We start from the raw sequence: 22,134 nt of genomic DNA on the forward strand, positions 1-22,134 counted from the left end.
TGCTTGAAGAAGCATTCAGAAAGCAGAATGGTCTTTTAAAAATAACAGTTGATGGAACCCATTGGGGATAGCTTCTTTCTTCTACCACCACCAGGGTTCTAGGCAGAACTTTGCTAGCTTGAAAAAGGAAGGAAGGAAGGAAGGAAGGAAGGAAGGAAGGAAGGAAGGAAGGAAGGAAGGAAGGAAGGAAGGAAGGAAGGAAGGAAGGAATGGAAGGTGATAGAAAGGGGCTCAGGATCTTAGTGAGGGCACACAGGGGAGAGAGCAGTGTATCAGACTGAAGTGCAGGAAAGTGCAGCTTACCCATATGTATATCCTGGGGGCAGTGGATACGGAATATGGCTGCGGGGCATCAGAAAGAAAGTACGGATCAAGTGCCAGGCACTGCAAGCAGACATGAAGAGGAACATGATTCTCAGCGAGAGGCCTTGTTCATACAGCAGCTGTAGGCAAATAGCACAAACCTGAGTTAGCCAAGCTCTGCATTGACTGTAATCTGTGTGGTGCACAGATTGATTGATTGCTTGGCTTTGGGCTCATGTAGCGGGTTATCTGCCTGTCTTTTAAGAGTGGGAGACAGATCCAACCCACAGGGTACAATTCAATATAAGCAGCACTACTGCATCTCTTCTGCAATTCCCATTCATTTGTATTGTACAGGAAAACCTACTGGTGGACTGTGTTCTATTTTTAATTATGATGAATCTCCACCTGAGACACCAAAATGCCTTGGACCAGTCAGTAGCTCTCAGGCTCATTCTTTCATTTGCATAACAGATTCATCTGGTCACTCAATTTGATTTGATCTTTTTCTATAGAATTCCCCAGGACCAGCTAAGCAGCTTCTGCATGTCATCACAATAGAGTCAAATTATATGTGCTATCGAAATGTGTCTGCATTTAATGTGTAGTGTTTAATAGGGGAAAAACACAACAACAAAAATGTACTTCTTGAAAAGTCTTCCTTCCTTTAACAACAGATAGCACAGAGCTTCCAGACACCGTGCCTAAGTACCATAATCCACCGTCAGTAAATCTTGCCACCACCATGTTCTCAGAAACATGGATGCGAGAAGCAACATGGTCACATGCATATACAATGCGGAACCACAGCTGGAAATAGAACCCTTGTGAGCTGATGTCTTCCACGCTAACCATAGCCCTGCTTCCTCTTTGCTGAAATCACACTTAGGGTGCTGCACTCTTCCTCTGCTTTCACTACATCCCCATGTTCTCCGTCCTCGTGTGGCTGGATTTTGGTTTGTGTCATCAAGAGTGCTGCCTGCTGCTTTCTGTGTGGTGGCTCATGTGCTCTCTCTACATACCATATATTTAAAGCACACTCGAAGTGGATCCCCCCCCCAAGAATCCTGAGAACCGTAGTTTGTTAAAGATGCTGGGAATTATAGCTCTTTGAGGGTTAAACTACATTCCCCAGTATTCTTTAGGAGGGGGGGGGATCTGCTTTGATTCTGCTTTCAATGTATGGTGTGTACTGAGTCCAGGTCACAGCTGCCCCGTGCTGGTTTTCACAGGGAAGGCAAAGAGTGGTGAGATAACAAGACAGGTGACTGTGCTATATCTTATTATTTGGCCTTGGCCTTCAGCTATGACCTGACTAGGAATTAGCTCAAAGCGCAAGGATGACCCTTCACATACAATTTAGCTACTTATCGGATTAATGGTCTCGAAATGTCTCAGGGTCACTACAAGCAGCCTACTTAATTCTCCACTGTCCTGCACCAAAATGACCAGCAGTTTGCTACTCTAATGCTCTTGAAAAGGCATGGGTTAGCTTATCTGCTGTACAAGCGTAATACAACAGCTTCTAAAGGAAGTGTTTTTATCATTATGTAAGTGGAAAATTAATCTGAGGAGACAAATGTGTTGCATATGTTCTTGCTATTAAATGTTGAGAGTTAATCAAGTTAGAAGCCCCCAAAGATTATAGGAATAAGATACTTAGCACTTGCCAATTCTATCCATGCAGACTCTCAGATGTTCGATAAGAGAAAAATATCACATGATTTCAGAGAGTTGTAGAATTTTTCTGACCAGAGAGGTTGAAAATGTATCTACTGGAGTTGGGCAGCATTTGGAATCTCAAAATCTTTCTCCATCCACATGTTTTCCTGTTTTCCTATTTTTCCTCATTCTCCCCCCTCCACCCACTTAAACCACTATCTTTCCTCCTCCCTTCCCCCTCCCCCTCATCACCTCCCATCCTGGACTGTTTGTTTATTTCAGTGTCCAAACCAGTTGCCAGTTCAGACCATTAAAGAGCTAGCCAGTGGCTCAATCAATGCTTTTATGTTAGGTGGGACAAAAAGGTGGCGATGCTTGAGTCCAAACTTCCCTTTCCTGTGAAATTTCTGAGGGTTCTATGACTAGGCTGCTGACTCAACATCTTAGAGGAAGAAGACACACTGTCATAACACACATCATTTCTTAGGAGGAAATCCCACAACACAGGATGGGGCGAAGGGTTCTGGTGCTTATTTTTCCTAAGTGTGGTAATTTTTAATTCTTTAGAAAGCAGTCACTCACCTTGATGACAAGAAAAACTGCAGAGGAAGAGTCAAAGGCCCCATTGTAGAGGGTAATAATGGTTGAGCGGTGTTTTCCAAACAGATTCCCAATCTGGAGAGACAAATAAGATCTCAAAGCAAATTGACTACTTTCCTGGAAGGGGTCAGCAGGTCACAGCCAAAGGGTCCAGTTGCCAATGAACTTTAATATTTTAGAATACTTCTATGGCAGCTAGATGGTATGGAAAAGATGGAAGAAGATGGACTTGTCATGTAAGCTATAGCTGCTGAGATTCCACCTTCCACACAACTACCGGTATTAAAGGTGCAGAAGCTCTGTCCTCTTTTTCATCTGGCCTCCCCCAAGTAAGAAAGGTTGTGGAGAAATGAGCTACTAATAGGTCAAAAGGTGAATGCAACCTATTTTCCCAACAATATCAAGCCAGCTTCTTCCATTCCTATATTCACCTTTGGCATTTTCCAAAACCAAACCAAACTGTAAATGTTTTTGAACTTGGAAGAAAAGGTCACAATGGCTTCCTTCCCCAGTTCATTTTTAATGTTGCACAGAGATGTAGCCTAGATGCAGGGACATGGTGCCCCAAAGGTTCTCCTGTAAAGAGTTTCCTCTCCCAGCTCCCTCCCCATTAGGATGTGTGATGGAAGAGCATCAAACCTGCATGTTGGTGAGGATAAAGAGGATCCCACCGACAGAGAGAAACGTCACTGCTGGGAACAGCATCAGCGCAGTGGCTGTACCGGGAGAAAAAATGATGGAAGGGCATATCAGCAACATAGGCCTACCATGCTCATAAAACAAGACACAGCTGGGCATCACATCACTCTAAGAAGTGGTGCCATGGCAAATTTTGAACTGCAGGAACTTATCATAACAATCCCTATAGCAACATCCCCCAAGAAGAGTAAAAAAAAACCCCCAAGCATCTGGATATATTACACACACACACACACACACACACACACACACACACACACACGAGTGTAGCAGTACATAGCACAATGCCCAAATTATTAGGATCAGCTGGCAATAATAGAAAAGTGAATCAGCAAAGTTGTAATGATTAGCATGTTAAACTTTGGCTGTGGAGACCTAGGTTCGCATCCCCAATCAGCCTTTAGCTGTTAAATCAGAAATACAAAGAAACTTGCAATTAAGTATTATCTAGCATGAAGTAGGAACCCCATCAAAGGAAAGGAAAGAAGTAGCCAGCCCCTGCTTTATTGGTTTCCTCTTTTTCCGTCTTTGTTTATCTGGCCCCAAAATGCCTGAAAGCCTTGTTATCACCTTGTTAATTTGCCAGAGTAAGGAGAGACTATTAGTCACCCTGACAAATGAAACAGAAGTCCTAGTGCTGCATTCTCCTCTACTTTTGATCCTAAATTTATTTTTCTTCTTACAGTCTTGCTGGTGTGTGCACACAGAAGCAGCTCAGTACTGAAAAATGAGACATTCCAGTGCAATAAAAGGAACTCGTACTCCTCAAGCCATCTCTTCCTACAATTCTCCAGTCAACATATTAATACAGGGCAGCACACTGTGCCATTCTCAATTTCTATGCCAGCTCAGGGGGCTCAGAATGTAGCAATGGGAAGGATGAGTCCAGTTCACTTGCTTTTTGGTCTTTAGCATTTGATAAAAACTAGCACAAAATGCCAGGGGTGTGTGGAAAGAGGCAAAACAGGAACTCACTACAAATATAGATTGTAGTTAAGATCCCACCTCGTATGATTTCCCTTTCCAATCTTTAGAAATAGTTGGAGGATCCAGCATAATTTTGGGAGACCTACACAAGCAGCAACAAAAAATTGGGACTGACAGCTATCTAGCAACACAGAGAGACTGAACGTCTCTCAATTGGAGACAGGTAGGTAGCCGTGTTGGTCTGGATCGAAGTAAATCAGTTCTCAATTGGAGAGCTATAGTAGCCTGGTTTTTCTCTCCCTGCAGCCATTGATATAGACATTGAAACGCTTGTACATCACATCACACACATGTACTTAACACATGCACCCCTTCTCTTCCACATTTACAGCCATCCCTTGATTACAGGTTTGCTAAGGCACACTTCTAAAACTCATGTCCACACTACACACACACACACACACACACACACACACACACACACACACACACACACACACCTTCCCAACAGGAAGACCCACCCAGTCATCTTATACTCCTCCACACAAAGCCGCACAAAATGTATTTAATTAGGTATATGTTAAAATCATTTCTACGCCACCAGATGCACTGGATGGGTGTTTTCACATATACAACTATGCATCAAGCTGACCCAGCTTGCAACATAACATAATATCACACCTTTGATTGTTCTGAAGGACAACAGAAACAGTTCCCCACAGTTTCAAGCCTAACACTGGAGTTATTGTGTCCAGAATTTGTACCCCTAGATAATCTAGATAGGTGAGCCCAGCTCTTCATCCAGGAACACTCACCTGCTGAGGAAAATGCAATGAGGAGAGTACCAGTGGTGTAGGCAGATCTGGAAGACAAAGAGATGCCCTGAGCTACCAAATGGGCACTGGGCTGTGGACACGTGGGGCAGCAAGGTGAACTACTTCCTCCCTTCATCCCCCATCAGACACAGTGAGCATCCATCAGCTTCCCATCCTTTTGGTAGACAGGCAGGCAGCTGTGGGAACCATGGGCATTGGAGGAAGAAAGAGGAATCAGTAAGATGGAGCTTGGAATTGAGAGATCATTTGAAAATAGAAATAGACCGGTGGGGAAAAGATGAAAGAAACCATGCTGAGAAACAGAATAAAAACTGAAATTAGAAAAGAGGAGAGACTCAGGCAAAGGGACAGCATGGAGGGAGTTGGACCAGGGTCAGATTTAGGGGTGTGTGACTGGTTCTGTTGTACTGGGTGTGGAGTTTTAGGGGTGCTGCCGAGGACACCAGAACTACATAGGATTTACAATGGAGTGCAAGAGGCACTGAATTTTGGCGTCATACAGGGTACCACTAAAATTTGAGACCCCAAGATCTGTCTCTGGTTGGATCATTAAAAATTGTCCTCCATTTTTGTTTAGGGTTATGAGAGGAATAGTAGTAGTAGTAGTAGTAGTAGTAGTAGTAGTAATAATGTATTACTTATACCCGCCCACATGAGAATGTGGATGAGCATTAACTCTAGTTTAGTTTTAGTTCAGATACTTATCGACAAACTACATGAAAGTTTATGTTTGTCTTCTGTCTCTAATATATAGGTTCTTTTCTTCCTTTTTTTAAAAAGGCAAATGGCACTGGGTGGGTGATAATTATTGGAACTTAAGCAGCTGTGGAGAAACAATTTTAACCTTATCCTCCCCTGCTGATTCCTCAGGGAGTCTTCTGATGTTTTTGGAAAGCTGCACCCGTTAACATTATTTTTGTACTAGATAACACCAAGCAGATAACACCAGGTTAGGGAAACATTTCCACAGCTTTGCTTAGTTGGCCACGTGCCCTGCGAGGAAAGAGGGCAAGGGCCCCAAAGAGCCGCCTCAGCACTACTCTCCTGCCCACATGGTTGATCAGTTCACTCACATGAGCCGTATGACTTTGCCCACTCCATTAATATGCCCAGCCAATTAAGGAACCTCACAAACTGCAGCCACAGCAAATACCGGCTTCCTGTGTGTGGTCATAGGAACCCTTGGACTTCCTGCCTCATAGGCTGGCATAAAGATTGCTTCACTTTGGTATCCAACTCAAAGAACAGGCACTGCAAAGGGCTCCCTGTTTGCAGCTGATCATAAATAAAATCTGTAACAGATAACAAAGCTTGATTGAACATTGACACCTCATTGCTGTAGGCTCACTAACCTCACATCCCAGAAACTGCCCTCCCTACAATTTGGCACGATCACCAAGGAACACACAGATTGGTTCGATTCACAGCTAAAATGTACATGGGCAGAAGTGCTGTATATAATCAGCATGTTTTGCAGTGAGTTTCATGTATGAATTATGTGTCGTGTAAAGAACTGTTCTATTTTGTCTGCCCCAAATCACCTGCCAGTCATTTCCATTGATAACTGCACCACACCCAGTTATTTTATGATGAAAGAGGGGAGGAAATGTCATTGTCTCCCTGTTCCCCTGTCACTATCAACTGATAGGGAATTTAGAACAACCCATCATCTTCCCTGAAATGTCAGCTCAGGCCTATGTTTCTGAAGGGTGAGCTGTGTGCAGTTCATGGATGCACAAGGTTCCCCACACAAGTGAAGAATACGGGCATTTCAGATTTCATTTCAGGTAATATTTACTCCAGAAGCACATCGCTTCTATTCCCCACCCCCAAGGTGGAGAAATAAGATTGGTTTTGAAGTAGGGTTGTCAGACTCCACTTCTGTGCCTTTAATTGCCCTGCTCTCTTTTGAGTCTGGAAACCTTAAAGAGAAACCAGCAGACCCTTTGCTTGGAAATTAAACAAAGGGTCTGCTGGTTTCTCTTTAAGGTTTCCAGACTCAAAAGAGAGCAGGGCAATTAAAGGCACAGAAGTCCTGTCCTCTATTGAGTCTGGCAACCCTATTTTGAAGCCCTGAGCAGTAGAAGGCTCAGTGGTTTCAGTGTGAAGACTGCTACAAATCCAAATGCAGCCAGGTAAAAAAATGTCAAAAAGTATCAAATTTACATCTTTTTTAAAAAGTCCAGGATCTCGTTATACCTGTTGCCCACAGCCTAGCCAATCTGTGTCCAGCACATGCCTGCAGCCTTGCTATTCAACTAGTTCTGTACACAGCCCAAATAGAAGTCAGAGCTGCCAAATGAAAAACTGCAGCTGCCACAGTCTCAAGGAGTCTTATGAATAGGCCCTCCAAGCTATGGACAGCTGATAGTTACTTTTCTAATACTCCTGCTCATCCTGTGAGTCCCTATCAATCCCCAGTCAGCCTGCTCTCCCCTTCACTGCTTCAGTCCTTAGTCAAACTTTTTAATTTGGGGAGATGAAGGAACTGTCTTTCACAAACTGAATATGTCAATGCAAACTAAAAATGTGCATGCATGTGTACTCGGTTACATATCCTGTTCATTTATTACATAAGAGGGAGGCTGATGTTTTGTATGCAGCAGTCTGCAGAGGCCTCGTGCAAAACTAGCAGCAGTTTCTGACCTACCTTCCTTGGGTAGAACCTCCCCCTTGACAGGAGCAGCAAGCTGTTTATTATAGTTATGTGAAGATTAGTACTAAAGTCAAGAGAAACTTCTCAGTACTCATGTGGAGGCAGTCTGGGCTGTTAAAGATAACAGGCATTTCATCATTCTAGCTGTCTGACAGCATGGACAAGAGCATGGGTGGAAGATAAGGAAAGAATCAGGCAGGAGGGAAGGGACGGAGGGGGAGAGATAGAAATGTGCATAGAAGTGAATTTCTAACCATCACAGTTCCTTTCTGCCCAGCATGTGACAAGTGTTTGGGACTCCACCCATCCCACCTAAAAAAGGGACTGGAAGAACAGACAGTAAGAGTGGCCTGAACCACTTCAAACTACAGGTAGGCATCACATTATAAATGATAAATAAATGTTTGGGGGGTTTTGTGCAGATTTGTGTCTGCTTTGCTCCTCTTTGGTGATGAATACCAACCCCCCCCCCCCAGGATTGGGAGTAGTCACCCTAGGACCCACCCTCCAGATCACTTCAGCCCCTTAATCAGGTTTCAGAGAGTGAGCTTACTTCAGTCTAGGATTACTCACTCTTAATCTATAAAGGATTTTAAGTGTTGCATTGCAGGGTGGAATTCAGCAGGTTCCACTTCACTTCTTAGTGCTGTGGTGGTGGAAGAGTTCACTGTTGCCCAGTTTCTCCCCACTACATGACTATTAAAGGCAGGGGAGCTCTTTCATGGCAGGCGCTAGCAATCCTGCTTCAGTTCCACAGAAAAGGCAGAAAGCTCCAAGCAGGGAAAATGAGAACAGGTTGTGCCCCAACACTTACATGGCAAGCAGACGTGCTGCTGTGGTACCAAAGTGGTCAAAGATGTAGCCTGTTGGGAAGGTCATGAAGTTGTTCATGAAGGAGCCAATGGTGAAGATGAGGGAAAACTGCTCATCCTGAGCACTGCAGCCTACAAGGGGACAGAGAATTCAGGTATGGTACCTAATGCAATTCAGTCCTGTGTATAAACCCCCAAGCACATATTTACTGTGTGCAGAGCTCAGGCTCAACATACTTTACATTTTCATCTACTTTATGTCTCCCAGCCTAACACACCTTGTCCCACATGCAAAGCAAACCCCTAGTGTTCATAGCCAGTATTCAGTTTCCAAAAGGAGAGTTGCCAGGTTCAAACCCTCCTGATGAAAGTTCCACAGCTTCTCATTTGACAGCGCTTAACCTCAGATTTCATAAATGCTGGCAATGGTTGCAGTTACTTAAATGTTTGGAAAGGGCACCCTGCGGGTACTAAAAAAATACTCACTTTATTACTGTGGTTGAACCCTGGCACTGAAAGCCTGGCATGTCCTGGGGAGTATTTGGTGTTGCATTAGAGACTGAACCTATATCAGTGCTCCCCTTCCAGCCTTCAGTTCAGGACAGGGAAACAGCAACTTTCCCTCCACATCCCAAAATGTTCCTTGTTCTGTTCCTTGAACTTTTTGCAGTCTGCCCATTCACAAAATGTAACACAGGAATTATTTGCAAGCAAGTGTACCAGTCTGTGGTGTGGACTGCTTGCTAAGGAGCACATCTGTTAAGGCAGAATGGGCTCCAGCTGCCATTCAGTTTGTTAAGACTGAATTCCCTTTTTCAGACGAACCAAACCTGTCATTCCAAGCCACAAGGCCTGCATGAGAGGAGCACTGTGGGGAAGTTTGTATCCCTGCAATGAGGTGCTCGCATCGCAGTGAGAAAACCTACAAAATGAGCGCTGTACTCACAGGGGCATCACTTGGGATGATGTATGGACTGCACCAGCCAGTCTCCAATGGTACTTCTGAACCAGCATGAATGTCTCAACACATTCATGAGTTCAGGGGCAGGGAACCTGTGACCTTTTGTGGGCTCCAGCTCCCATCACCCCTCTCCATTGGCCATGGTGTCAGGGACTGATGGGAGTGAGGAGTCCAACAACTTCTGGAGCATCTCACCTCTGCCATAATTCATACACTCTCACACCCACTCTCTGTGCAGTCCCCACAACATGTGACTCACCAAGCTGAATGTAGCCCACCAGCTACGCATGGTTATCTGCCGCAGGCTTGGTAAAACTCCTTGGTTTCTGCTTCCTGCAAAAGCAGGGTTATCAAGCACCTGGCAGTTCAAAATACATGAATGACAGCCTGCATTTGGCTTGGTGGGATTACAAGCTGTGCAGTCCTGCCCATACAGCTGTTTGTGACTCCCAACTAGCCCAATACGTGCATAAACCCAGGGCTACTGAACTTCCCTTTAGAAGCAGACCCCCCCACCACCATCTGATCATACCTGTGGCATTGCTTGTTTGATTGGCAGCTGCAGACATACACAGATCCTCAAAGTAGTGCATATCCTTGAGGACGTACACTAGGGATGCCCATCCAAAAATGACACCGGCAAAGCACATGCATTCCACTAGACCTGAGAGTAGTGTGGCCAGACGTTTGGCCATGCCTGAGCCCCGATGCTCCATGGCACTTCCCTGTTGATCCTGAGGAAATTCCTTTTCTGATCCTGCAACCAAAGAGAAAATGTAGTCCATGAAATATGTGGAAAACTAAGCAGGGAGCATCCAAGTTGCTCAGTAGCAAGCTTCTGTGGTGAAATGTATAACAGCATGCATGAGTTTATAAGTGGAGGCTGGCTGAAGATGCTGGACCTGGTAGAGAGGCAAAGGGGGAAATGAGGAAGCAGATCACTGGTAATATCATAAGACCATGAGGAAGGACCAAGCAAGCTCTCTAGATCTACAACACAGGGAAACAATCATAAGAAGAGAAAGAGAGACAATATAAGAATGTGTAAAATGGACACAGAATAAGTTTGTGAATAGCTACAGCGATACTTGGGTTTTGGCAAAGCACCCTATTTTTAAATAGAGTGCTTGCAATAATAAAGAGAATTTAAAGCTCAGGCTGCTTACAAAAAAAAAAAAACCAGTTGGGAAGTTCAGTTATGAAGCTTTCAAGGGCAACCAGCTTATGGGCAGATGCAGAACAACTTGGCACTGCCATTCTCTATTGATCTGTTGTGAGAAAGCCTCAGGAGCACCTCAGGAACACAGAAATGAGACCAAACTCGCCTAGCAAGTCAGAGGATAAAGATAGCTAAACTTGCAGGATTTCATGCACTGATATTGGACGAATCTGGTGACTTGGGACTGGTGCATGTTGTTGAGTGCACCCAGTTCCTTTGAACTCATTGCCTCTCTTCATTGTAACTACATTGCAATGGAGTTGGGTAAAATCTCTGAAGACATTATAGTGTCTCCATGACATTATAGTGTTCTGCGTCACGTGACTTTGTTCTCCTTTACCTTGCAGTGGGACAATTCATGCCGACAGGGGCCTGCCCAGTGCCACCCAGTGACCTTCTAGGGGGTAGGGTTTATACCCAACTTCCCACATCCAACACTCAAACCATGCTATACAAGCCCTCTTGTGACTTTGCTGCGGAATTTCTCCAGGTCTCTGGTTTGTGGTGGTAGGGAAAGCCCTCTGTGCTATTGCAACAAGACTGGGCTGCTGCTACATTGGCTTGAAGTATACTAGTTAACAACAAAGTTTTAATAAATGTTACATTTCATTTAAACAAAAAAAGAAATGATAGTTTGGCTTTCATAGAAAAGGTCAACAAAGCTGAATCTGGGAGGTGTGGGGTGGAATCTGCTTTTTTTTTTTACCACAGATTCCACCAAAATGTGTCTCTCACAAACTTTTCTACAAGAAAGGAAAGCTGGTGAGTGATTAACAGGGTGAGGTGGGAAGTCCTTGATCAAATCTCTCCCCGCCAAGAAAGTACTTCTTTGCCTTAGGCAACCCCGTTGTTTTTCAGAGCCAAACTAGATGGGACGTTTGACATGTACTTAGCCCTGCCAGCACATGGGGGCTGAGTGAAGTTGGCACCAAGGTGTCAAGAGGGTAGGGTTTTGATCCTTTGCCTCACCATAATCACACTCTTCCCCCTTGCATATTTAAAATGGCAAGAAGTTGGCACCAAGGGCCTCTGATCAAGGGCAGACATTGGTAATATGGCAACCTGGTGAGGACAAGATTCCCCGCCCAAAAATGCCTTCTTTTCACAATAATTTCTTTTGGTTACTGTACCCATAATGTTTGCAGATCCCTCGACTTGGCACCCCATGCGGAGAAAACCACCTGCATCACCCTAAATCTGGCACTGCTCTTATCAGATCAGGATCACGGGGGGGGGGGGTAAGCTTCCCTCCACACCATGGTTCCAATTATAAACAAATGCTGCATTATATCCTTGTTAAATTTCATGGTAGAGCAGCAGCAGGCACACACCCTAAAAGCCGCTTCATGCATTTCCCTTACACTGTAAGAACCTGCATATCGGAAAAAAGCATAAAATCTATGCGTTGACATCACATGTGACTATTGCACAGACACATTTCACTGCCTGTCCACACACAGCTTCACAGTACTTATACATGAAGCAAAATAAACATGTATACAATCACTCTCTGCGATGATGTACACCCAAGCTTCACACTTTCCCCTACACACACACAAGTCCTTAATACAACAGAATGAATTCATCATTGGACAACACAGCCAAACTTTTCTAATGGTATCCGATATGGAATACGCTTTTGAGTTTTGAATCCGCACCCTGTACAGTTCACGCAAGCAAAGACAAGTAATTGTTAACAAAAGAATAATGATGCATTTTTATAGTGCCATCAGCGTATTCTTCACTTAACAGAGAGAGACCCCTGCCCTGAGAAGCTTACAGGTTACATTTAGACTATTGGCAGCAGGAGAGATTACAGAGAGATGGAAAAGTGTGACAAGGGTAAGAAGGCATGAAAGTTGAGCTTGTGCAGTTACACGTGATAATTGATTGCACATATGATCATTGCTAAACAGGAATGCACCCTCTCAAACTCCCTCCAACATTCACAGATTCACATCCTGCCATCTGTTTAACTTAAGACACCCAACTTTCTGTCAATCACCTATCCTCCTGCTTGACATGTGCCTGTGCCACCAGTTATCCCCTCACTTATCTATATTTCTACCACCCTCCTTTCTTTTGCTGGCAAGCTCATCACCATGGTATTTCTTCAGTGCTGTATAATAAGCAGAGAGATAGGTTTGGTCTTTGGTTATTGTGGTGGGTTGCATATGTGGTGTGTGTGTGTGTGTGTGTGTGTGTGTGTGTGTGTGTGGATGTGGGGCATGTTGCATTGTATAACCTTCATAGCTGCAGCTTTGTCTGTGAATCATTAATCACACATTCTTTTAATAAAAGCCTGTTCCCTCTCAGCTGTGGGTGGTGGTAAATGTTAAAAATAATGTTCCACATTTCTGGGGCCCGTTCAATCCAAGCCCTATCAACATGTTCCACCTAAATTAACTACCCAAGCTGAGCTTCAATGGCTGGTAAATAAACTACATCACACACTTAGAAGAGAACTGGGACCCAGCTCTGCAGGGCTAGACCTAGTTTGATCCAGGTAGTCTCTGCTCAAATAGAGACTCAGGCTTCTTTCTACTATAAACATCGGGACCATGCTGAGTAGGATGCGAAGGAGAACAGGAGTCCCAGAGCAACAGACAGACTCCCTTTGGGATACTGATCTCACTATAGGATGTCTCAAGTCAGGAGGATGTTGTCAAAAGCTAGGTAAAAACCCAAGGATGAATTAATCTACTGGAAACATGGAGTAAACAGACTAGTAGAGAGCTAGTAAGCATCACTTCCTTTCACCTGTCAGTTCATCAACCCAAATCAAAACATCTTACACATGCCTGCCCTTTCTTTGTCTTGTTTTCTTCTAACACCACTCAGTAGTTAGACTCCAAAAGCCAAAGTAGGGCAATATTTATTCATTTATTTATTGTTAAAACTATGTCCCACTTTTCACCACATGGGTCTCAAAGTGGCTTACAATAAAATATAGAATGTACAACATTAAAAACATAATTAAACCTCCAATGAACAAAAATTAAAGAGTTTTGATCAGGAGTCCAAACTCAGCAGGGGCACTCAGCAGAGTGCCATAGAGTTGGGCCCACAACACTGAAGGCATGGCTCTTCATTGGCATGTCATGCTTCCGGCCCACAGGGAACCACTAATAGTGCTCCCCATGCACAATCACCTCAATAACCAACTTGGGTATGCAGGGTAAGGTGGGCCTTAAGGTACCTTGGACATAAGTTATTCAGCTATTACACCCTGTGTAATATGACCCAGTTGCAGACAGGAAGCCAGGGCATGTCTTTTTAACACCAGCGCCATGTGTTGGCAATAGTCTGTTCCTGCCACCAAACTACTGTTGACTGCAGCATTCTGCACCAGCTGAAGCTTCCAAACCAGACACTAAGGCAGCCCCACATACAGCATGTTACAATAATAATGAGGCTACCAGTGCATAAACCAGAGAGATCAGGTTATCCCTATCCAGGCATGACCATAACTGATGTAACAGGCAAAGTTACAGGTAGGTAGCCATGTTGGTCTGACGTAGTCGAAACAAAGTAAAAAAATTCCTTCCAGTAGCCTTAGAGACCAACTAAGTTTGTCATTGGTATGAGCTTTCGTATGCATGCACACTTCTTCAGATATACACAAAGTAGCAGGCAAAGTTGATAAAAGGCACTCCTAGCCACAGAGGCGACCTGAGCCTCAAGTGAGAATGCTGACTCAAAGAGTACCCCCAAAGTATGGACCTGTTCGTTTAGAGGGGGTGCAACCCCACCAGAGGCGTCCTTCCCATAGGGGCTAGTGGCTCGTTGCGCCAGGGCACCGGCCTCTCAGGGACGCCAAGGCATTGGTGGGGTGCAACGAGCCACCAAGCCCTATGGCTCCACTGCCGCCTCCTCTCCTTCAGCCGTGGGAATCCCCTCAGCCACTGCCTGCCGAGCTGCTGTCGCCTGCGGGAGTGGCAGTGGCAGGAGCAGCTCCCAAGGGGCCTCCTCCACGTCACTAGTGCCCGCCGCCCCACCACCACCACTCCCCAGGGCACAGGCAGTGGCATGGAAACTGCCTCCTGCTCCTCGGGCTGCTGGGAGCACAGTGAGAGAGCACAGGCGGAAGCTGGGGAACAAGCGGCGCACCGCGGGACCCGGAATTCACCGCTCACGCTTGTTTCCTCCGGTGCGGATGGCGGCCACTGGGCTTCGCGGCCTCTGGGCCAGGGAGGTGGCGGGAGCTGCCCACGCCCTGGCTGGGGTGGAGAGAGGTCGGCGGTGTGACCTGGCAGCAGGACACTACGCAGCAGGTGAGGGGCGGTGGGAAGCCTGGGCTGGTGGCGCTGGGGACACTGAGCCAGGGCGAGAGAGCAGCTTGGGGAGAGGGAGGGGGCGCCGGAGGGACCTTTGTGCCACGGCACTGGATTTGCTTAAGACAGCCCTGAACCCCACCCATGACAGGAAGCTAGCATTTTGCCTGGATGTGAGAACTGTTCTCCCACAAGGCCTCTGTCTTCCCAGGGTTCAGACTCATTCAGTCCACCACTCTTTCACAGCCTTTCCTGAGTCAGATATAATGGAGAACTTGGCATCCCCAGCATACTGGTGAGACCTTGCTCCCAAAACGACCATTCCCAATGGCTTCATATAGATGTTGGACAGCACTGGGGAGAACAGAGTGCCCTCCAGGACTGTATACTGCCATGGGCCTGAGAAGCAGTCTCCCCATCATGCTACTTCCTGGACATGACCCTGCAAGTAAGAACAGAACCACTGTAGAACAGTGCCCCCAATAACCAGCCTACAGAACCAGGCCAGGAGAATCACTTGCTGAGAGATGCAGCAAAAGAAGCGGGGTTGCACTCCCCTACCTTTTTCTTGTTAAAGGTCATCCATCAAGGCAACAAAGGCTGGTTCAGTCCCAAACTCAGATGTGAAACCAGACTGAAATTAATCTAGATCATTTGTCTTCTCCAGAAGCAGCTGTAGCGGCTCCACCACTGCCCTCGCCATCATATAGAAAAATGCAGTGTTAGCAGCTGGCCAATGGCTGTTGCATTCCATTGGGTCCAAGGCTGGCTTTTTAAAGGGTGGACACACTACAGACTCTTTGAGGATAGGAGCGGGAAGCAATGTTTTTATTTGGACTTGCTGCCTTTCTCCCACTCCTGCTAAATTGTTTCCTCCAGATGCTTGCTTCATCTCATTTCTTCTGCTACCATGCCACCACACACCTCGATATCTCTTTGCATCCCTCAGTTATCTTTATTACCCACTCAAGTCTATCCAGCAAGGACTCTTTTTACTCTTTGATCACCTTCCCTCACTTTCCTGAGTCATTCTCAATCTCCCAAATACGTATCTCTGTTCCTTCATGCCTCACAGCATCTGGTTCCCCTTAGAATCATTCAGCTATTTTAGAAACTTCCTCATATTTCCCCCACAAACATCTTACTCCTGGCTAAGCTCTCATGGGCTGGACAGAGAGTGAAGAGGGGCAAAAGATGCTGCTGACCAACATATGTGCCTCATGTCTCAGAAGTGACAGGGTTTTCCACAAGCCACTCTCAGACAAGACCCGAAAGGCACACAGCTGTCTCCAGAGAGTGAGAGCTTTGCCAATGAAGGCAGGTCCAGTCAGCAGAATAATGAACAACAGGAAGCAGACACTGGACTGGGACCTTATGTAACTTAAGAGAATGCCCAGAGTCTTTTTCTCCTCCCTTATGTCTCCTCCCTCCTTCCTTAGAGGAAGGAAACAAATGTTGAAAGAGGAGATCCTCTGGTGGAAGACATCAACGTCACCTCTCAGTCAGACAAACTTGTGATGGGTACACTGACACATATTCGCCAGTACAGTCACATTCATACATAAGCTGCTGCCCCAGATCTCTCCCTTACTCAGTTTCTACCCAGACATTTCACACAGCATTGGCTTTTTCCTGTGAGATACCAGGACACTTCATGGGAAGCTGAGGTACACGGCAACTTCCTCACCCAGAAATAAATTATCGTAAATACATGTGGTGCACTTCACAAGTGATGAAATGCACATTTTGATCTATGCTGGAATTTATCTCTGCAAAAGAAGATTATTTCATCACACATAAAATGACCCCAGAAGACTTTTCTGTAGTGCAGGTCTTCTTAAGTGTGACCCAGCATTCGGTGCTCAAACTGTGTGAAAGGGGTGCCAAAACCTCTAGCTTACAAATGTAACACCTTCCTTGAAGCTTATGGTTCAATATCTTGTGCCCCCAAAGGCTGACCTCTATCTCAGAAAATTGAAAAACCCTGAACTCTGGGGCTTAATATGAACAGGAGCTTGATTCTGCAATGGTTGACGATTATATGGCACAACTGTAGAACTCTAAGAGTTGCTAGGGCCAACATTTGACAGATGAAATTACACATTGCTGAAAGCTTTACTCCAGATCTACTGCTTTTGTTTATTATTACAGGTATTATTATTAATTATTATTATTATTATCATCATTATCATCATCATTATTATTATTATTAAATTTATTAGTTGTTTTATCTTGGCTAGGACAACCCAAAGCGACATACAACCAACTCTACAAAAGCTTCTCTGATTCAAAAATTAGCAGGGTGTTGGATTGTTTGGTTAAAATGTCCTGCAATATGGTATCAACAGTTCAAAAATGTACCTTAAGCAGCTGCAGTGTGCGTATGTAAAACGGCACAGGACCTCGGTGCACACATGCATGCTTTGACATCAGTGGAGGGCAACTTGTGGCTCTTGGCATAAGCACCATGCAGGTGGCAAGGAGGAGGAAAATGAGGGGAAAGGGGGAAAACAGAAAGGAGTGGCAGAAAGAAAGAAAAGGGGCAGCCCCACTACCTTCAACTCCAGCTTCACACATATTTGAATACTAACCCACCCACCATTGGTTTGCAGAGCCTCCCCACACACACACACTGAATGTGGACCCTCAACAGATTTTTAAAAAAGGATTCACCACCCTAATTTATATGGCTGCATGTAGAGGCAAGATGCGTCCCCCTCCTCCCCTGTTTCTGCAGACCTGGAGTAGGCAGCTGAAACTCAAAAGGATGGCATCTCTAGGAACTCCCCCTAACAAAGTTCAAATAAGGCAATTCCCCAACACAACAAAAATAGGCACTTACCAGGGGCTAGAATAGAAAGAGGGGCAGTTGGCATGTATGTGGAGGTGCTCTAAGCAGGTTCAGAATGCCTTCTGCTCACCAGAGCTAACCCCCCCTCCAAATCTAACAACTGCCAAAACTTTCCCCTGGCTTTGCTGCTTCTCCGCACCTTTCCCTTAGGTCTACAATATGTGGAGTAGACAAATTCTCCGTTCCTACAGTATCTACCCAGACCCAGACGTCTGCAATCCCTCTGCTCCTTATCTCAGCCACTTGACTACGCTAGCAACCCGTTATGTAATGATGGGCAGGGCACTTGACAGAGAATCATAAATGGGCAACAAATTAGTTACAGTGCTTAATTTATTATGGTTATTTTTTTAGTGCCGGGGAGTGGGGCAGGGAGACGTACTTGTGGGATTTTCTGCTGCAGGTGCCAAAATAACTCAACCAACCTTGAATACTAGGCACCTTGACCTGGGGAGAGGGGTGCTGTTTGCCACTCTGCCTCAGGCTGCAAAATGCCTTGGCCTGACACTGTGGCCCACAAAAGATCCCACAGGCAGAAGAGAACCTCTTGCAGAAATTCCTCCAGTTTCATTTACAAGGCTATGATCTCAATAGCATTTGCCTTAGAGGTCACCAATGAATTATTACTGGATGCGCCCCTTTAGCTTACTGCTATTTCTCTTGGGATTGTTTAAATTAAAATGAGATGTCAAGCTCAAATGGGTTGGAGGGCTCAGCTCTCCACATAGCAGATGCACAAGGGCACAGCTACATATATTTTCCCATAGACAAAAGAATTATAGCTGTGCCCTTGTACATCTGCTAGTCAGTACTACATGAATTCACCTGCATTAGATGACAAGTTTGAAATCATTTTAAAAGGTTTGATGCCCTGCCCTGTGGTTTTGTGGGTACTTTGTATAAACATGTCATATAATGTGCCCTTAAGCTACATTCCCTGAAACATTTGCAGAAGAATAGACACAGAGGTTAGGGAATTTTGAATAAAAATCAGTATATTGTTTGCATTTTTAATTGATTTTCAAATATAACGTAAAATCAAAACAGAAGGAATGAACAAAACAAGTCTTTGTAAAGCCTCAAAGACTTGGTCTTAGGCAAAGTCTTAGATTCTTTACTGCTCAATTTGCCCTAAAGTCACAGAAAGCAAAAAAACTGGTAAGGATTTACAGGTAGGTGGCCGAGTTCCTCCCAAAAGCAGTGCAATTGGAAGTGAAATGAGAGACCTGGTAAAAGTCATACCTTGACTGGAAGCTAGAACTGCAAGTCACAGAATTATACGCATATCCCTTCCCTACTTCCTGCCTCTTTTCTGTCTGTTGTTTTCAGTTAATGAAGAAGTAGGACAAGGTTACAAAATATATATTTTAAGAACACCTTAGGAGACTTCCCAAGATTCTAACACTGTTCCAGAGCTTCGGAGCCAGGAAGCTACACAGCAGTCTGCCTTAGATCCAAGCTATTTTGGATTCCAAAGTGGTCCAGGTATCTCGGAGATGAAGATCTGCAAACTCTGCCTTTCCCACAGAAACTACGTACATACTATCTCGACTGTTCACAGCACTGGGACTTCAGGAAGTAGGACTGTGTTGACATGGTGTGTGATGGGCATCCTAACTCTCTTAAAGAGGAGTTTCCAAAGGAAACATAATGATGACCAAATAAAGTTTTAAGTCAATCTACCAAGGTAATGAATTTAAAAAACACTGAATTTGTGTACAGTACACAATTTACAGTGCTTTACTGTGAACTATCCTAACGGAGACTACATAGGGATGCGTTGAGGAGGGGAACAGTGCAACCCTTCACTCTGTAGGGCAAATGTGAGTAACCTTTGGCCCTCTGGACATTGCTAAACTACAACTCCCAAGCATGGCCAATGGACAGGGGTGTACTTCAGCAACTCCTGGCAGACCAAAGGTTCACCATGCCTACACTATATAGTGATGGGCCAGTTTATAATCTTTTGTGCCTGTGAGCGTAGATCCAGCTCACCATTTATTTCCCATGATCTGCTCTTCATTGTCACACAGACCTACCTCAAAGGAGTGACATCTACCATCAAGGCCACTTTGCTGCAACCCAGTCATGAAAATTCCCCAGATATTCTCTTTTGCCCTGACAGAACACAATTACCGCTCACCCCCTCCAAGAAGTGGGCAGGGTTTACGACACCGCGCCAGGGTTCCCGGGACCAGGGTGCCACCCACCTTGGCTACAGGGTTGCCATCGGCCTGTCCCCATCTCAGCGGGCCAATGGGCTGTGGGCTGGGGGTGGGGCGAGGGCTGGAAAAAGGCTGGTGCTCTTCGGGCCCAGGCTCACTTTGTTTTCTTTCCAGATTCACCCACCCACCCCTCCCTAAAATATAACACTGTCTTCTTTTGCAGGCTAACCTCTTGCTTCCTAGGTCAGCGGGCGCTGCTATGGTCATAAGATGGTTGCTGTGTTCGGAACAGGGGAGGAATTTCCCTGCATTGGCTGGTTTCGCCTTCCCTGTAGCAATTTGTCACATCTTTGAGAGGGGGGGGTAGCATTTTCATGGACCCCCATGTGGCAGCATTAGCAGGGCCCATTAAAGGGTTGATTGTGGGAGTCACTGGCCCTGGGGCGGCAGCATAAGATCAAACGCCCAGCGTCAGCGAAGTGGGAGGGCACGCTGTGTAAGTTCACGCTTTACAGTCCCCTCCCACAACACCTGACTGCCCTGCGCATCCTCAGCCCCTGTCAGGTATGAGAGGGATACCTTCCAAGGCCTAAGCCAAGGTTCCTACACCTGAAATTCGATAAAGTTGTGGCCTGATTTAAACCCATACATTGTTGTCATGTCTCATTCCTGGGGAGTAGGCTCCAGGGACAGGGTTTAGCGCATGGGCTCGCAATATAACCCAGACTGCAAGCATCACAAACTAGATAACAAAAAGTCAAGGGGTTAGGTTGCTTCATATCTGCAACTGAGAATTTAATGCATATATCTTCCACTAAATAATTACGCAGCAAGTTGCCCACTCTACTTTTCCACCCATATCTCCATACCAACAATTCCAGGATATTTGCATTTTCCTGATTACCGTACTACACAGGTGGTGCAATCCCTTCTGCGTTAAGAGCCCTACACAGAATGGTACATGTGCATCAGTTTACCAAGCAACAGTATGTTTAGACTTAATTTTTGCATTTTGCATTGCACAGTAAGAATTACAGTTGCAACATGCCAATTGACCTAAACCTGGGGGAAACTTACATGCACCTCTACACACTTCACTCAAAAGACCACTAGCCTCTCTACAAAGCTGGAGATGTACCTACGTTTCTTTGTGTCTGCCGTTGTGCTGCACGATCCAACATCTGGATGTCTTAGCTCAGGCATGTCCAAAGTCCATTTTGGGAGCTTAATCTGGCCCGCCGGTCAGTTTAATCCAGCCCCTGTAGCAGTTTATTTCCTGGGGTAAAATCCTTTAAAAAGCTCAACAACTTCAATCCTAAAAAAAGCTCAACTTCAATCCTTAAAAGAGGTCAACAACTTTGGTTGGTCCTCACACATGTTCACTTCATCAAATCTGGCCCTCTTTGAAAATTTTTGGACACCCCTGTCTTAGCTGAACTCCCGCATGTGTGCCATTAAGCAAATCTCATGGATGCTGGGGGGGGGGCATGTCCATGTCTTCCAAGCCATTAGCACTGCTCCCACTCCAAGCTGCAAGAAGCAGCGACAAGCACCTTCTGCCACTGCTTACTGTTAGAAAGACCTTTTAATTCCTAAGAAGACTTTGCACCTTACACTTGTTTATTTAACTTCCTTAATGGACCCTTAATGGAGGTACATTATTGCAAGGGCTTGTGAAAAGTCCACTTAATTATGCCAAAGGAGTTGCTTTCCAGCACTAAAGATTAACTTTGGCCCAGAACTGTCACTCTTTCCATATGCCTGGATTTCCCTTCCCCACTGCATTGACTGTGTGTCATTATTGACACCAACTATGCCAGCATTTGTAGGTCATACTTTCTAAAAATCATTATGATTCCCTCAGTAATTTTTCTGTTAACCTTTCCATCACATCAGGATTTTTTACAACTGTGCAGTGCAGCTGGCATGGCAGAGTGATGCCTGCACTTTGGTCCAGGGTGGTTTAATTTACCACAGTTTAGGGTCAGACAACGCATATATCTGAGATTAAAGTGTCAATGGAAAACACACTCCCCCTATGGCATAATGAACTGTCCATGCATGGGGTACACAATCCCACACTCCCTCCACATCCTATTAGCATCTCCAGACAAAAAACCTGACAAAACCTGTTTGACCAGAGAAAATAGAGCAGGCATGTTGTTGTTT

The 22,134-nt window shown here is 45.2% G+C and overlaps 1 protein-coding gene across 10 annotated transcripts in view; it reads right to left on the reverse strand.

Moving 5' to 3' along the window:
• Window positions 1-22,134, reverse strand: part of SLC43A3 (solute carrier family 43 member 3) — a 45,489-nt gene that overhangs the window by 9,244 nt on the left and 14,111 nt on the right. For 7 of the 10 annotated variants that reach the window (XM_060277419.2, XM_035124985.3, XM_035124994.3 and 4 more), the window contains 6 exons: window positions 9,989-10,213; window positions 8,498-8,627; window positions 5,007-5,053; window positions 3,205-3,281; window positions 2,548-2,640; window positions 304-443 (listed from right to left, as the gene is read on the reverse strand). In XM_060277419.2, the coding sequence (XP_060133402.2) occupies window positions 304-443; window positions 2,548-2,640; window positions 3,205-3,281; window positions 5,007-5,053; window positions 8,498-8,627; window positions 9,989-10,172 (671 nt within the window). In that variant the 5' untranslated portion in view covers window positions 10,173-10,213. Of the gene's footprint in view, window positions 1-303; window positions 444-2,547; window positions 2,641-3,204; window positions 3,282-5,006; window positions 5,054-8,497; window positions 8,628-9,988; window positions 10,214-15,510; window positions 15,635-17,791; window positions 18,073-21,107; window positions 21,258-22,134 lie in introns of those variants that run through there. The other 3 variants (XM_035124929.3, XM_035124957.3, XM_088664158.1) reach the window with 3 other exon arrangements.

The sequence above is a fragment of the Zootoca vivipara genome, chromosome 1, assembly GCF_965207765.1.
Source record: "Zootoca vivipara chromosome 1, rZooViv2.hap1.1, whole genome shotgun sequence".
Taxonomy (NCBI): domain Eukaryota; kingdom Metazoa; phylum Chordata; class Lepidosauria; order Squamata; family Lacertidae; genus Zootoca; species Zootoca vivipara.